The sequence below is a fragment of the Bos grunniens genome, chromosome 20 (genome assembly GCF_055505025.1).
Source record: "Bos grunniens cultivar Pamir isolate PY7600 chromosome 20, Bosgru_T2T1.0, whole genome shotgun sequence".
NCBI lineage: Eukaryota > Metazoa > Chordata > Mammalia > Artiodactyla > Bovidae > Bos > Bos grunniens.
The window spans coordinates 250,201-263,643 of NC_141184.1; the positions used below are offsets into that span (position 1 = coordinate 250,201).

Here is a 13,443-nt window from a genome sequence, read left to right on the forward strand (position 1 = left end):
ACTTTGCCAACAAAGGTCCATCTAGTCAAGGCTATGGTTTTTCCAGTGGTCGTGTATGGATGAGAGAGAGTTAGACTGTGAAGAAAGCTGAGTGCCAAAGAATTAATTCTTTCGAACTGTGGTGTTAGAGAAGACTCTTGAGAGTCCCTTGGATTCCAAGGATATCCAACCAGTCCATTCTAAAGGAAATCAGTCCTGAATATTCATTGGAAGGACTGATGCTGAAGCTGAAACTCCAATACTTCTCCAATAATTTGGCTACCTGATGCAAAGAGCTGACTCATTTGAAAAGACCCTGATGCTGGGAAAGAGGCACATCCACATGACTACCGCCCACACACACCCATCCAGACTCAGGCTCTGCCTGCAGGCTTTGCACCAGACCTGAGCCTCACACATACACACACACACACACACACACACACACACACACACACACACACACATATCTGGTGCTCAGCCTGTGTTCTCAGCCTCTGCACTAACCCTAAGCCTCACGCACACGCACACAGATGCCTCCACATGACCCTCACTCATACACACAGCCTGTGCTCTCAGCCTCTGCACTAACCCTGAGCCTTACGCGCACACACACAGATGCATCCACATGACCCTCACTCACACACACACACACACACACACACACACGAGGCGCATGCATGTTAATTTTAGTGCCAGAATACTATGCCTGCAGGAGAGGCGGCCCCTCAAGACCTTCTTGATACGATCTCACTTGTAAACAAAGTTTTCACCCAAAGTATCTTGTAATATTTTTAATAGACTTGATCAGGCTGCTGCAGGATCTGGGTGGGCTCTGCCCAGACACTTTTGACAGCACACGGGCAGTGCTTTAAGGCACGTGGTCGTGATGAGGGTCACACAGCTTGACAGGGTTAAATTCACAAAACCAGCATTCACAATTTTCACCACTCATGATGTAAAATACATTCCCATTCCAGCTTCAATGAAATTTCTCCATTAAATCTCCTCTGACAATAGAAATCAATAGTTCATTGAGCACTGCACTAAAATTATTTTCAAGAAAATGTAGAAGTGAGAGAATGACTCCTAAATTTGTGTACTTTGTATCACAAAGTCGGCCAAAGTTCAGTATTAAATAAATAATCTTCCTAATAAAAAATTTTACAACAGTTTTCCTAAGGAAATACATTCATAAGACTGTTTACATTCTGTTTTACAATGACAAGAACAGCTCAGATTCTCATTTATGAAATGTGTCCACAGTACTACGGTTTATAACGCTGTGTCACAGACCAAACACAGTCTCTCGGGCTGGATGTGTCGCTGGAACCTCGGACACTGCTCAGCCTGTGCATGTTGACAACAGGCAGTGCCTGCTGCCCACGGCACAGCTGGCCCAGGGGAGGTCGGCCAGGCAGAAGTTTAGTGTCTACAGTGTCAAGTGGTTGTCTCAGCCTCTGGCCCTGCAGTGAGGAACCAGATCTGGGTCCAGCGGTCCAAGAGAGTTGTTAAGGCAGCTGGAGATGCTGGACGGCTGGGCTGTGGCGCCTGGACCAGCCCGCCTGCTCCGGACGAACCACCCTTGCAGAAGTGGATGGAGAATGTGCCTTCCGCCAGGTTTGTGGGACAGATGAAGGCTGGCTCTTGTACTCAAGAGAGTGGGTCAAAGTGGCTGTGAATGTGAGAACAAGCATTGCAAACCACGTCACTCCTGTCCCGGTGACAGCTGAGCAAGCAACTTGGGTGGTGAGCAGACCTGCACATCAGCCTACAGACCGTCTCTGGGTTACATGGGCCACAGCCACCCTCCCTGCTGCTCCCGGTTTCCCTCAACAGCTCAGTGTAGACTTTACACCAGGGCCACTGGGGCCCTGCGAACTGCCATGGTCGGAGTGGCGGGGGGGCGGGGGGGTGGGGCGCTGCAAGGACCCACAGAGGACGTGGTCACAGCACAGTGAACAATTCCCTGAGCAGGGCTGAGCTGCTGCACAGAAGCTTCCGGGAGCCCCAACCCTCTGCTCCTTGACTGCCTCCAAACCCTCCTGAGAAGCGGGTGAGGACCAAGGCCTCTGTTCAAGGCCACGCACCTGAGCCCCTGAGGGTGGGGTGGGTGTGGTGCAGGGGGTCCAATCCCCCTCATTCCCTCTCTGTGGTGAGCAGACTCAGGGCCTCCAAGGGCCAGCTGTGACTCTAAAGAGGACTGCTTGCTGACAGGCCCACATGTCTGCTGGGGCTGTGTGGGCCTGCCCACTGGGTCACTGCAACCCCTAACCCAGCCTGGGTCATCGTCCAGCATCAGGTGAGGCAGCTCAGGCCACAGACCAGGGGCTTGGGGAAGTTTGGGGCCTGGTGCCCAGAGGCCCCCATTCTGAGGCTGGGTCTGTGCTGGGTGAGCAAGCATCACGCTCTGGGAATCTCAACATGAAAAGGACGAGCAAACAAAAGATGCTTCTGCAGCCGTGCCTACGGTCCCTAAGGTGACAGGTAGTTCAAAGACCTGGTCAGTAGTCACATCCCACCCTGGGGTCAGGGCTCCCCCCACCCTGGGGCTGACAGTCCAGGGGGGCTTTGGGAGAGGCCAGCCTGGGTGGGTATCACGGTGGGCAAGTCTCATCTGGGTCGTTTTCCCAGCAGAGCTGATGAGAATGGACACAGGTGGCAGGAACTGAAGCAGAAACTGTCCCTGAGTCAGGGGTGACCATGGAAACAGCAATACACAAACACCGGCTCAGCTCAAATCCAGGACAGGTGGACAGAGGGCCCACAAGGGAGCCTCCCAGACGGTGGGGAAGGCTCACGCCCACTTCCCACCCGCAGCAGGCCTCTCCACAGGAACCCCAGGGAATGCCTCGGCTCAGATCTTGCAGCTCATTTGGTCCCGAGTTCAGCTCCTGTACATCCCAGCACCTAACCGGATCAGTGATTGTCCATGGCTACTCCAGGTCACCAGAAGACCCCTTGGGAGTGAGGCTACGGAGGGCACAACCCCAAGAAAATATGGCCATGCGAGCAGACCCCCAGATGGGCAGCTGTGGCAGGAGTGGAGACCATGCGTGGGGGCAGGCAGTGACGGTGGCTCGGCTGGGAGGAGCAGGTGGAAACCCCTAAGAGGCGAGGTCGTGAGGGTCAAGGTCATCCCCTGGGGCGAGGTAATGGGTGCAGATCCTAGGAGGGTGGCCGTGATTGGGGCAGAGCCCCCCGGGGAGCGCGGCCGTGGCGGAGTGGAGCCCCCCGGGGGCGCGGCCGTGGCGGAGTGGAGCCCTCCGAAGGCGCGGCCGTGGCGGAGTGGAGCCCCCCGGGGGCGCGGCCGTGGCGGAGTGGGGGCCCCCGGGGGCGCGGCCGTGGCGGAGTGGAGCCCTCCGAAGGCGCGGCCGTGGCGGAGTGGAGGCCCCTAGGGGCGCGGCCGTGGGGGTCACCCCCGGGGGCGACGTCAAGCCTGCAGACCTCGGAGGGGGAGGCGGGCCAGCAGTCATAGCGGCGTCTCCTCCTGCTCCAGCGCGTGCGGCGGCGCGTGGCATGACGGCGGCAGCGACGCCAGCTTGAGCAGCGCGGGGCGGCGGCGCGCGCGGGGCCGCTGGAACGAGCGCCGGCTGTGTACGCGGCGTGCCGCCGCCGACCGCGCGTGTGCGCCCAGCAGCCCGCGGCGCTCCGGCCCCGCCCCCTGCGCGGGCCCCGCCGCGGGATCGGGCTCGGGCGGTGCCGCGGGCGCTGAGCTTCGCGGCGTGGGCGGGGCCTGAACGGGGCTGGGCGGGGCTGGGCTGGACGGGGCCGGGCTGGAGGCGCGCGCGCGAGAGGGCTTCTCGACGGCGGGCGGGGACGAGCGTCCGGTCAGCGGCGCGTCGGAGCCGGTGTCACCTGCGGGAGGAGCCGGCGTGAGCGCAGGGCGGCGCGACGCCCCCCGCCTAGTCAGGAAACGGGGGTCACGCCCCAGGCCCAAGTCGGGTGCGAGGCCCGGAGGCGAAGCTGCGGGAAGAAGACGGGCGCCTGCCTGAGGCGGCGAGCCGGGCCTCGGGGACCCCTCCCTGCTCCGCCTGCTGCACTGCCCTCCGAGTGAGGGTGTCTGCCGAGCCCGCTTCCTCCGGGCTTTCCGGGGCCGCGGGCCTTGAGGGAGAAAAGCTCGTGCCCTTCGGTGCCAGGGTCCCCGAGCCAGCGCTCTCCTAACCGACAGCCCGGAACAGGCGACCCTCACACAGCGGCACCCTCACACAGCGGGGACCCTCACTCAGCGGCACCCTCACACCCTCACATAGTGCGGACCTCACACCCTCACACAGCGGGACCTTCACACAGCGGCACCCTCACACCCTCACATAGTGCGGACCTCACACCCTCACACAGCGGGACCTTCACACAGCGGCACCCTCACACCCTCACATAGTGTGGACCTCACACCCTCACACAGCGGGACCCTCACTCAGCGGGACCCTCACACCCTCACATAGTGCGGACCTCACACCCTCACACAGCGGGACCCTCACACCCTCACTCAGCGGGGACGCCCCGCCCCCCGCTCGCGGGAGAAGCAGGAAGTCAGATGCGCCTGAAGAAAGAAGCGCGGCTGGAAGAGAGGCTGAGGCTGGTGAGAGCAGAGTGAAGCGGAGGCGGCGGTTGAGAGAGCGACGCGCGGGGCTGAGGCGGCGCTGAGAGGAGCGGGGGACAGAGCGGGGGCCGGCGGGCCAGTTACATGTGTGTGGACTCGGGCGGGGCGGCGTGCGGCTGCTCCTCGGGGCCGTCGGCCAGCAGGAACGAGTCCACGGACTTGCCGCTGAGGCGGAAGGGCGCCAGGCGGTGGAAGTTGCCGGGGGAGTGGGGGATCTGCAGGCGGGCCCTCTGGGAGGGCACCACTGCCTCCCCGGGACACAGCCAGGGCGGCACCCCAGAGAGGATGCCCGGGCTCTCCTCCGGGGAAAACGCAGGGTTGTCAATTCCTAGGAGAGAGGGCGGCGGTCGTCAGCTTCCCTCGCTCACCGGAAGGGCAGAGAGGGAGGCAGCGGCCCTGGGTCAGACAGCAGCTCGTCCTCGGCCACACGGAAGGTCACCTGGAAGGTCTCGGGCCTCTGGGGTTCAGGCCCTGCGCCGGCTCTCGCTCTCCTCTCTCAGAGCGGAGGCCTCTGCCTGTGCCCGCACACCGCCTGGGCCTCCCGCCAGGGATCACCTGTGGGTAGCGGAGGGCCGTGCCCCCTCACCTGAGGGGGAGTCTGTCGCTGTGTCCTGCGCGATGTTTGCCAGGAACTCGATCCCGCCACTCATCTCATCATCATAGTTGGGGGCTTCCTCAGTGTCTGAGAGTTCCAAATCTGGTGACAGGGAAGGGACAGCGTAAGGGCACAGGCTGGAAGCGCAGATGACCTCGTCCGAGCCCTTGACCAGCTGCCCCGGACCCGTTCACTGCCACCCGCCCCCCCCCCCACCTCTGGGCAGCTCAGTGGACCGTGGTGCCCACCTGGCCACACCACGATGGAGCTGGGCAGAGAGGACCACGCTCGGTCTTCTCGAGGAGGGGCAGGAGCAACTGGAGAAGGGGGCGGGCCACAGAGGAAGGGGATGGGAAGCCCAGGTCGCGGCCCTGCCCCCAGAGTGGCTGCAGCCTGTGGGGACAGCCCTGGTGCTGAGGGGGCGGGCTTCCTGGAAGTACAGCTGTCGGCACCCGGCTGCCCTCAGGTGCCCCTCAGCTCCTGCTGACCAGCGTCCAGCCATGGCCCAGCCTACCTTTCTCCTTAATGGTGAAGTCCTGCAGGGAGCTCACTATCGGCAGTTTCCCATTGGGAATGCTGCTGTTTCTCTGAGGAGCAGAAGGAAACCGCTCACAGCTCTGGGTCCTGTCTGATCTGCCTGTCCACCCCAGGGAGGCCTCTGCCCTGCCGCCAGGGTGCCCCCTCGGTAGTGCCTGCCCAAGTGTGCCCTCTCACCCGCTTCTGGGCACGCTCCCTCTTGAGCAGCTTAGCGGCCTTCTTGTGGGGGTTGATCCCCAGCTTGGCCGACTTGAAGGACTCCAGGCGCTTCCGCATGGTCCTGTGGAAGATCTCGGTGTCCTGCTTCTCGTCCTCATCTGCGGTCAGCCCGTGCCGGCTGTAGAGATGTTTGTACTGTGCAGGGGGGGTGGGGGAGGCAGGGTGGTTAGGGTGAGCTGGTCGTGTCCGCAGGGCCTGGGCTGCCCCCGGATGCAGGCCTGAACCCCTAGTCTCCCAGGAGCAACCTGCACTAAGTAGGGACGTGCTTTGCCCTGGGGCAGGACGGGTGGGGTGCCGGCTCTGGCGAGGGCACACCCACCTCCTGCCGGGGCTTGTACAGGTACTGCTGCAGCGTGTGGTGGGTGATCATGTCCTCCGCGTCCCGGATGCTCTGCCGCCGCTGCTCCAGGGACTGCATGTCCAGGCGCACAGCGCTGACGTTCTCCCTCCTGTGGGGGCCTTGGTGAGCAAGTGGGCACAACCACCTGCCCTCCCGCCTGCACCTCTGGGGCCTGGGGTCATCCCGGTGAGACCTTCTCCGCCTCCGGTTTAAGACTGACCCCACAGCGTGCCTGCCCCTCCAAAGCACCAGCAGTGATGCCCAGAACTGCCCTGCACTGGCAGGACAGAGGCTGGAGGCCTGGAATCTGGGACCAGCACCCCTGTCTTTGGTGGTGGGGGAGGGGGCGCTCCTTAAGTAGGCTGCTGGACCCTGGCTTACTGCCTCACTCCAGCCAGCCAACTGACACGACAGGTGACAGACGCCACCGGCTCTGGCCCTGTTTCCCACGTGGGCAGCCCTAAGAGGCCCACTGGCCATGCCTGTGGCTTGGTCGGGGAGCCTGGAAAGAGCTTGGCCCACAGCGGCTCTGGGGACCTACAGGAGGTAGGAGACAGAGGCCTCCACAGTGGAGGGGCGTGGGGTGCTGAAGTCCACGTTGACCATGTTGTCTGTGCTGGGGGAACGGATGAAAGCCAGGGACCCACGGCGCTCTCCCTGCAAGAGGAGGTGGCCTTGTCAGTCACTGGCCTGGCCCCAGGGAGCCCCACCCTGGGGTGCTGTTCACTGACCCCGAGGCACCTGGGAGAGCCAAGACCCCAGAAACCACGGTGGAGGCCTCGCTGGAGCTGGGAGGCTCACAGAGGCTTGTGCAAAGGACTTGGTGCTTTGGGAAGCGTGGGGAATCCCCACAGGATGGGAGAAGAGGCCCTGTCCCCATGGAGGCTCCAAACCAGCTGCCCTAGTTTTCCCCAGAAGAAAAACCCCAGCCTCCAGAGACAGACGAAAACCAGGCAGAGCAGAGTCCACAGGCGTGGAGGTCACACTGCCGAGTGAGGTGCCCTAGGAGAGCAGCTGGCCCTCCAGGGAGACGGTGGAGCTGGGGAGGGCAGCCAGGTGAGGGCCAACCTGCTATGGCAAAGCTGGTGCTGTGGGGATTGCTCACGGGCACAACCACGGTGCAGAGGAGCCCACAGGCTGCATCATAGGCACCAAGGTGGCAGGCGGCAGGGGGGGAAGGGAGGCTGGTGCCCTGCTGGGAGCCTGTCACCAGTGGGGACTGGGAGCCATAGAGGGTCCCCAGGAGAGGATGCAGCCAGCAGGGGTCACCACCCACCTTCCCAGCCCCAGGGAGGCAGCGAGGCCTCAAAGGCTTGTGGTCAGAGGGGCTGGGATTCCTGCTCTGAACTTCCTCAGCTGGTCGGAGGTGCAGAAGACAGGCCTTCCACCCATGGCCTTGCCCCGGCTGGAGCCTGGAGCTTGTGCTCACTGGGGTCTGTGACCTCCGACCCAGCACCGCAGAGCGGGAGCTGTGGTGAACCCCACTTTCAGGGTGCCTGAGGGCCCTTGAGCTCAGGTGAACTGCAGCTGGGGCAACAAGAAGACCGTGTGTCGCCCACCAGCTGCCCCCACCCCTGCCCGGGCCTCAGGGTGCAGACCCCAGCACTGTCCACACACGGGTCTGTCTCGCCTCTTCCCGCCCTCCCCCCACACTCCTACAAAAGAGCAGACGAGACGGCCAATACCTCGGCCACGTAGCTGATGGCATCCTTCAAGTTGAGCTCGTGGAAAACGTTCAGAATCCGATCTCGAGACTTCTGAGCCGACCTTCTCATGAGGATTTTGCTGAGGAATTTCCTATCAAAATTGGACCACCTGCGAGGACGAGTGGGTCAAACCAATAGTGGTCAGCACTTGGACGGGTCCGGGTGAAGCCCTGGGATGGAACCCTAGCAACATCCAGACTCGTGGTGGACACAGCATTGTAGCTGCTGGGTGGGATACTCAGTTTCTATTTACTGTGACAGCCACACAGGCAAGCTTTGAAGTGAAAGAGATGACCCTCCATGTGCCGCTGAACGCTGCCTCACGGCCCTGTGGCCGCTCTACCTTCCTGTCCGACGGCAGGGTCATGGTGTGTGCATGAAAGTGGGATTAACCTTCTTCTGTAATGCGGTCATGCAGATTTCCTCTGACTGCATAACCCTGTAGGAAGATGGGAGGAGGGGGGGATTTAAAGGGGGGAATGGGGTCCCAGGAGGAGAAGTAGGATTCTAGGAGGAGAAGGGGTTTAAGGGGCTCCAGGGGCAGGAAGGCGGAAGGGGAGTCCCAGGAGGAGAAGCAGAAGTATTTAGGAGAAGGGGCTTGGGGGGACTCCGGGGGCAGGAGGGGAGAAGCGGGGACCTGAACAAGGTGGTGAGTGGCTCTGGGTCCTCCGAGGGCAGTATTCTGAGGTCACTGGGGCTCAGTGGGGTTAGGGTCATGGTGATGCCAGAGATTCGCTCTATAGCCTGTGGGTCCTACAGTCGCTGGTTAAAGAAGAAGGGGACTAACAACTGAGATGAACGTGCCTCTGAATTTTCCTGTTTCAGTTTGTCAGGGGCCACTGCAGCCACTCACTTATCTCTCAGATAATTGTGTCCAATTTGCCCTGATATGTCCTCGATGGCCGAGAGGATGTGGTCGAAAGCCTTTGGAAGGAGAGGCAAGTGGGTCAGCGTCACCTGGACAGCCCCTTCCTTCTCCTCCCTCCTGCCTCGGCCCTTCTCCCTACCCGGCCGTGCAGCTTCTCGTTGAGCTTGGGGTCTCGCTGTTCACTTCTCTTCACCTTCAGCCACTGCACCAGGGGCTTGATGGTCAGGCCCTGGAAGATAGGCACCCTGACCCTGAGGCTGGGCCAGGCCTCACCCCAGACCCACACCCCACTGTGGCCCACTGATCCTGAGCCCACCTACCCCAAAGGGGCAGAAGGGGCCACCCCTTGGCCAGGACCCAGGTGATCTGGGCCCACCTCCTGGCAGAGGAGGCCCTGCCACCTGCGGGTCACTGGACGTCCTTGGACGCCCCTGGCCAGCTCCTTAGAGTAGCCAAGAGCCAGGCAAAGCGGGGCCCTTTCCTTCCTGGTCAATGAAACATTAACTGGGGCTCTGTTAACCAGCAACGGCCAAGGAAGGAGGTTTTGAGGCCAAATCGTGCTGTACCTCCTGTGGGGCCACATGAAAACCTACAAAACTGCACCTAGTTACTAAAATTATCAACCCAGTTAGGCCTGGCACCTGGGAGGGTGAGGCCTCTCCACCACCTGTACCTGGAAGATGACGGTGAAGAAGATGACAATGATGGTGGTGCTGACAAACAGGTTCTTCTCCTTGACCTTGTTCTCGTCCAGGAGGACCACCAGGGCATAGGCCACAGCTCCTCGGAGGCCGCCATAGGACATGACCACCTGGTCTATGATCTCCAGCTGCACCATCCGGTACCGATTCAGAATCCAGGTCTGCAGGATGACCCCTGTGGGTGCAGCGTGCACTCAGCACTTGGGGGAGATGCAGCACCTCTGTCCCCGCCATCACCCCCTGCAGCCGCAGTGGGGGAGGAGTCACACTGGGAAGCTGCCTCCTCCCACGAGCGAGCAAGCAAGAGAGCTGGACCAGCAGGCACCACCGTAGCCCCGCCCACAGGTCCCTTGTCCTCTTTGGAGCTCTCTGGGCCCCCACCTGCCTCTGCACCCCAAGCTGTGCTCCAGCTGCTCTGGAAATTCCTAGGTCTCAGTGTGACCATGTATGTGACTGCCCAGCAGCTCCAGGACAAGAGGCCACCCAACCACAGGGCCTCTGTTTCCCTGAGCCCTCAGTCCAGCGACTGCAGCCAGAGTAGGTGGGGGTCACCCAACTGCCTTCTCCCCTCCCCAGCCCTGGGTCAGCACTACACACCAGGGACCAGGGACCAGGGCTGGGTGGGGCCGCAGGGGCTCCTGCCTCTCATGTGCCATGGTGACTGACACTGTCCCCAAGTGACCACATCCAGAATAAGTCAGTGGGAAGCCACGTGGGTTCCCCTGGCTTCTGGAATCTTCCACTTGTACCTCAAGATGGTCTTATTTCAGTGATGAGGCTATAAGACTGAGAAGGCCTGTCCATTCACTGAGGGTGACCAATGTCCTGGCCAGCCTTAGGTTCCCCAAGGTCTCCTGAACCTGTCATTCACTGTGCTATAGGGCTGGAGGCTGGGGGCCAATGTGTGTCCCTGGTTCTGCAGACTCCCCGTGGCCAATCCCTGCTGTTGGCTGACTATGTCCCTTCACCCCTCTGTCACCCTCCATCGTCCCCCCATCCCATCACCCTCCATCATCCCCTCATCCCCATCACCCTCCATCATCCTCATCATCCCCCTCATTGTCCCCACTATGCTCATCACCCTCCTTTCGTCCCCTCATCCGCCCATCATCATCATCCCCCCATCATTCCCCATTGTCCTTCCGTCACCCCCCATGCTCTGCACACCCTCACCTATGGCCCTGTACACGGAGATGAAGAGCAGTGTCAGGAGCACGAAGGCTGTGTTCCACTTCCAGATAAGAGGGTCCACAGCCGAGATGCCCAGGAACATGAAGATGATGGTCTCGGCCCCACTGGCCAGCATCTTCATGGTGTAGCGCACGGTGGTGGCTGACTGCTCTGAGATGTTGGCCTTCACGTACTTCTGACAGCAGATGCCACAGAAGGTGATGCTGCACATAGGACAGCCTGCCATGAGCGCTCAGGCCAGGGCTAAGCTCCCACCAGACCCCGTGGGGCTCAAGCCCGTCTCCCGGAAGGCAGCACCCTGGGGCCCCTGCATCCGGGGCAAGCATCCCCTGCTACTCATCAGCACTCCTCTTTGTGAGCACAGGGCTCCTCCTAGGGCCTTGGTGCCCTGGACTGGCTACCCTGACACTGTTTGTGGGCCTCTGGGGGCCTGGGTCCCACACTGGAGGGAAGGGGGGCAGCTCTGAGGGTTAGAGCCCTGGGAAGGGCTGTGTGGGGGCAGAGCAGGCGCTGCAGCCCCTGGACCGCTCTATGAAGACGCCAACTCCTTAATTAAAAGACTAAATAGATCAAATTCTTCTCCCCCATAGGGAGTTCCCGCCCGCCCGGGGAAGTGGCCAGGCCTCCCCTGGGCAGGTCCGCCGGGCACGCAGCGGCTGGTGGGTGGCGGGCCAGTGAGGGGGCACTCACGCCAGGATGGCCGACAGGGACAGCATCTCAGACGTGAGGTAGGACAGGTAGGAGAGGACAAACACAAAGCCAGGCTCGATGATGCGCACGTGCTTGGTGAAGCGTGTCACCAGGGAGAGCAGGAAGGCGAACACGATGCCCACCAGCGTGCCCCCCAGGCTCACCACGAAGAAGGACACTGCAAGGACAAGGAGTGCCGCTGGCCTCTGAGCGGCCCTCTGTGGCTGCGGCGTGGGCGAGCTGGCCTGACTGACTGACCGTTCCCCATTGAGGTCCCGGGTGACCCCAGAGGCACCAGCAGCTCAGCAAACAAGAGGCTGATTCTTTCAGCGGACAGAGGCTCTGGCTCCACGGGGAGGGGAGAGCACTGCACCAAACGAGGCCCAGCTGCCCCACCGCGGGGGCAGTGCTGAGACCAGGAGCATTGGTGGGGGGTTGACAGCAAGGACCAGGCCCTGGGCTCCCAGGAATGCCATCTGTAACTGTCCCTGCCCAGAGGGATTCCCAGGACCCCGGAAACAGGATCCACGTCCTCCCGTGGGTCTGTGGGGGCAATGATCCTCGCCGCCCAGGGTGGCTGGGGCCTAGGAAACCAGATTAGTGGAACCTGCCGGGGAGGGAGGGGGCCTGTCACCGAGACTTTGAAATGGAAGCATGTTTCCCTGCACAGGCTGTGGGTTCCAGCCTGGCACAGATGCTGCCCCATGGGGTCCATGTTCCGGAGAAGACACTGGCCCTGGCTCCCCGCTGGAACACAACCCGCCAGCCACACACCTATTCCTTTCACGCAATCCACGCCGGTCACCTTGTCACCACCCAGCGTCACAAAAGATTCAAACACGTTGTACAGGACCTGCGGGGACAGAGACAGACAGGACCCCGTCAGCCTGCGGTCAGCACTGACTCCTCCCCGTCTTGGGCCCCAGGCCTAGTGAGACTTGGGCCGAGTGAGGAGACCATGGCAGCAATCTGAAGGGAAACTGAAAACCGCTGGGGGAAACTCATCTGGGGCAGTAGTGTGGGGTCTGGGGCGGGAGGACAGTCTGGGAGGAACAAGAACTCTCAGAGAAAACCTGGCCTTTCCCGCCCTCAGTGAAGCAGGGCGGCCACAAAGCCAGCCTGCTGTGATGATCTTTAGTTTGCTTCCCAAGACACACCCAGAGTTTCATTTGCAGTGACTTTGCCGTTATGTGGCCCCCGTCAGTGGGGAGGCACCCCTGGCATCTTTGCCTATTGACATTCAAACCTCATCCTGCTATGACGTGGCGATAAATGCCAAACACCTCATCCAAGGCTGCGGGGCTGTGTGTGTGGGAGGTGCCCGCTGTGCTCTGAGCAAAGCTCCTGAAGGATGCACTGGCTCCATGTCCAGGGGAGGGGCCTGGGGGCGACCCAGGTCGGGGGGCTGTGGGGCCCTTGGGAAGAAATGTTTCTGTGTCTCCAGGTCTGTGCTCTCCAGGGGGGAGAAGGCCCTCACGGGACAGATCGCAAAGCTGTGTTTATGGAAGGAAATCTGGTGGTGCTGCATGGGGACTGTGTGGGAGGGATGCCACAGCTGTGAAGATTGGGGGAGCAGAGCACAGCGCCCTGCTTCTCCCGCTTCCTCCTTCGTAAGGAAGACGAGCCTCATAGGAGCCAGGGAGGAGCTTCCTGGCTTGAGCAGAAGTTCACGCGTTTATGGGACGTGGAGGCTGAAGGGCTTTTAGAGCAAAGAGGAGACTGGACGCCCACTAAGTCTGCGAACCGGCAGGGCTGAGGAGACCCCAGGCAGGTGCTCAGCCACACCGCTGACCGGCCCTCTGTGCTGCCCCTGGGACCGCACTGCTCCAAAGCCCATGGCCAGCGTGGGGAGGATGGCCTCTGATATCCGGACAGGCTGCCCTTTTCTCTGGGCTACCCAGAGCCGACATGGACCGCCAACCTTCAGGCCGCGGGCACACTGGGCCTGGCTGAGTTCCCCTCCTTGATCTCCATGACACCGTGATCACCCACAACTCCACAGTCAAGGGCAGAC

General features: G+C 61.5%; 1 protein-coding gene across 4 annotated transcripts in view; it reads right to left on the bottom strand.

Annotated features, from left to right (window-relative positions):
* Positions 1–758: 758 nt before the first annotated feature.
* SLC9A3 (solute carrier family 9 member A3) overlaps positions 759–13,443 on the bottom strand; it is a 38,086-nt gene continuing 25,401 nt past the window's right edge. The window contains exons 4-17 of one of the 4 annotated variants that reach the window (XM_086362339.1): positions 12,204–12,282; positions 11,430–11,607; positions 10,722–10,942; positions 9,521–9,723; positions 8,987–9,076; positions 8,833–8,903; positions 7,959–8,088; positions 6,815–6,930; positions 6,253–6,382; positions 5,892–6,068; positions 5,692–5,764; positions 5,169–5,279; positions 4,667–4,910; positions 759–3,837 (exon numbers count right to left, since the gene is read on the bottom strand). In XM_086362339.1, the coding sequence (XP_086218465.1) occupies positions 3,834–3,837; positions 4,667–4,910; positions 5,169–5,279; positions 5,692–5,764; positions 5,892–6,068; positions 6,253–6,382; positions 6,815–6,930; positions 7,959–8,088; positions 8,833–8,903; positions 8,987–9,076; positions 9,521–9,723; positions 10,722–10,942; positions 11,430–11,607; positions 12,204–12,282 (1,827 nt within the window). In that variant the 3' untranslated portion in view covers positions 759–3,833. Of the gene's footprint in view, positions 3,838–4,662; positions 4,911–5,168; positions 5,280–5,691; positions 5,765–5,891; positions 6,069–6,252; positions 6,383–6,814; positions 6,931–7,958; positions 8,089–8,832; positions 8,904–8,986; positions 9,077–9,520; positions 9,724–10,721; positions 10,943–11,429; positions 11,608–12,203; positions 12,283–13,443 lie in introns of those variants that run through there. The other 3 variants (XR_015149104.1, XM_086362341.1, XM_086362340.1) reach the window with 3 other exon arrangements.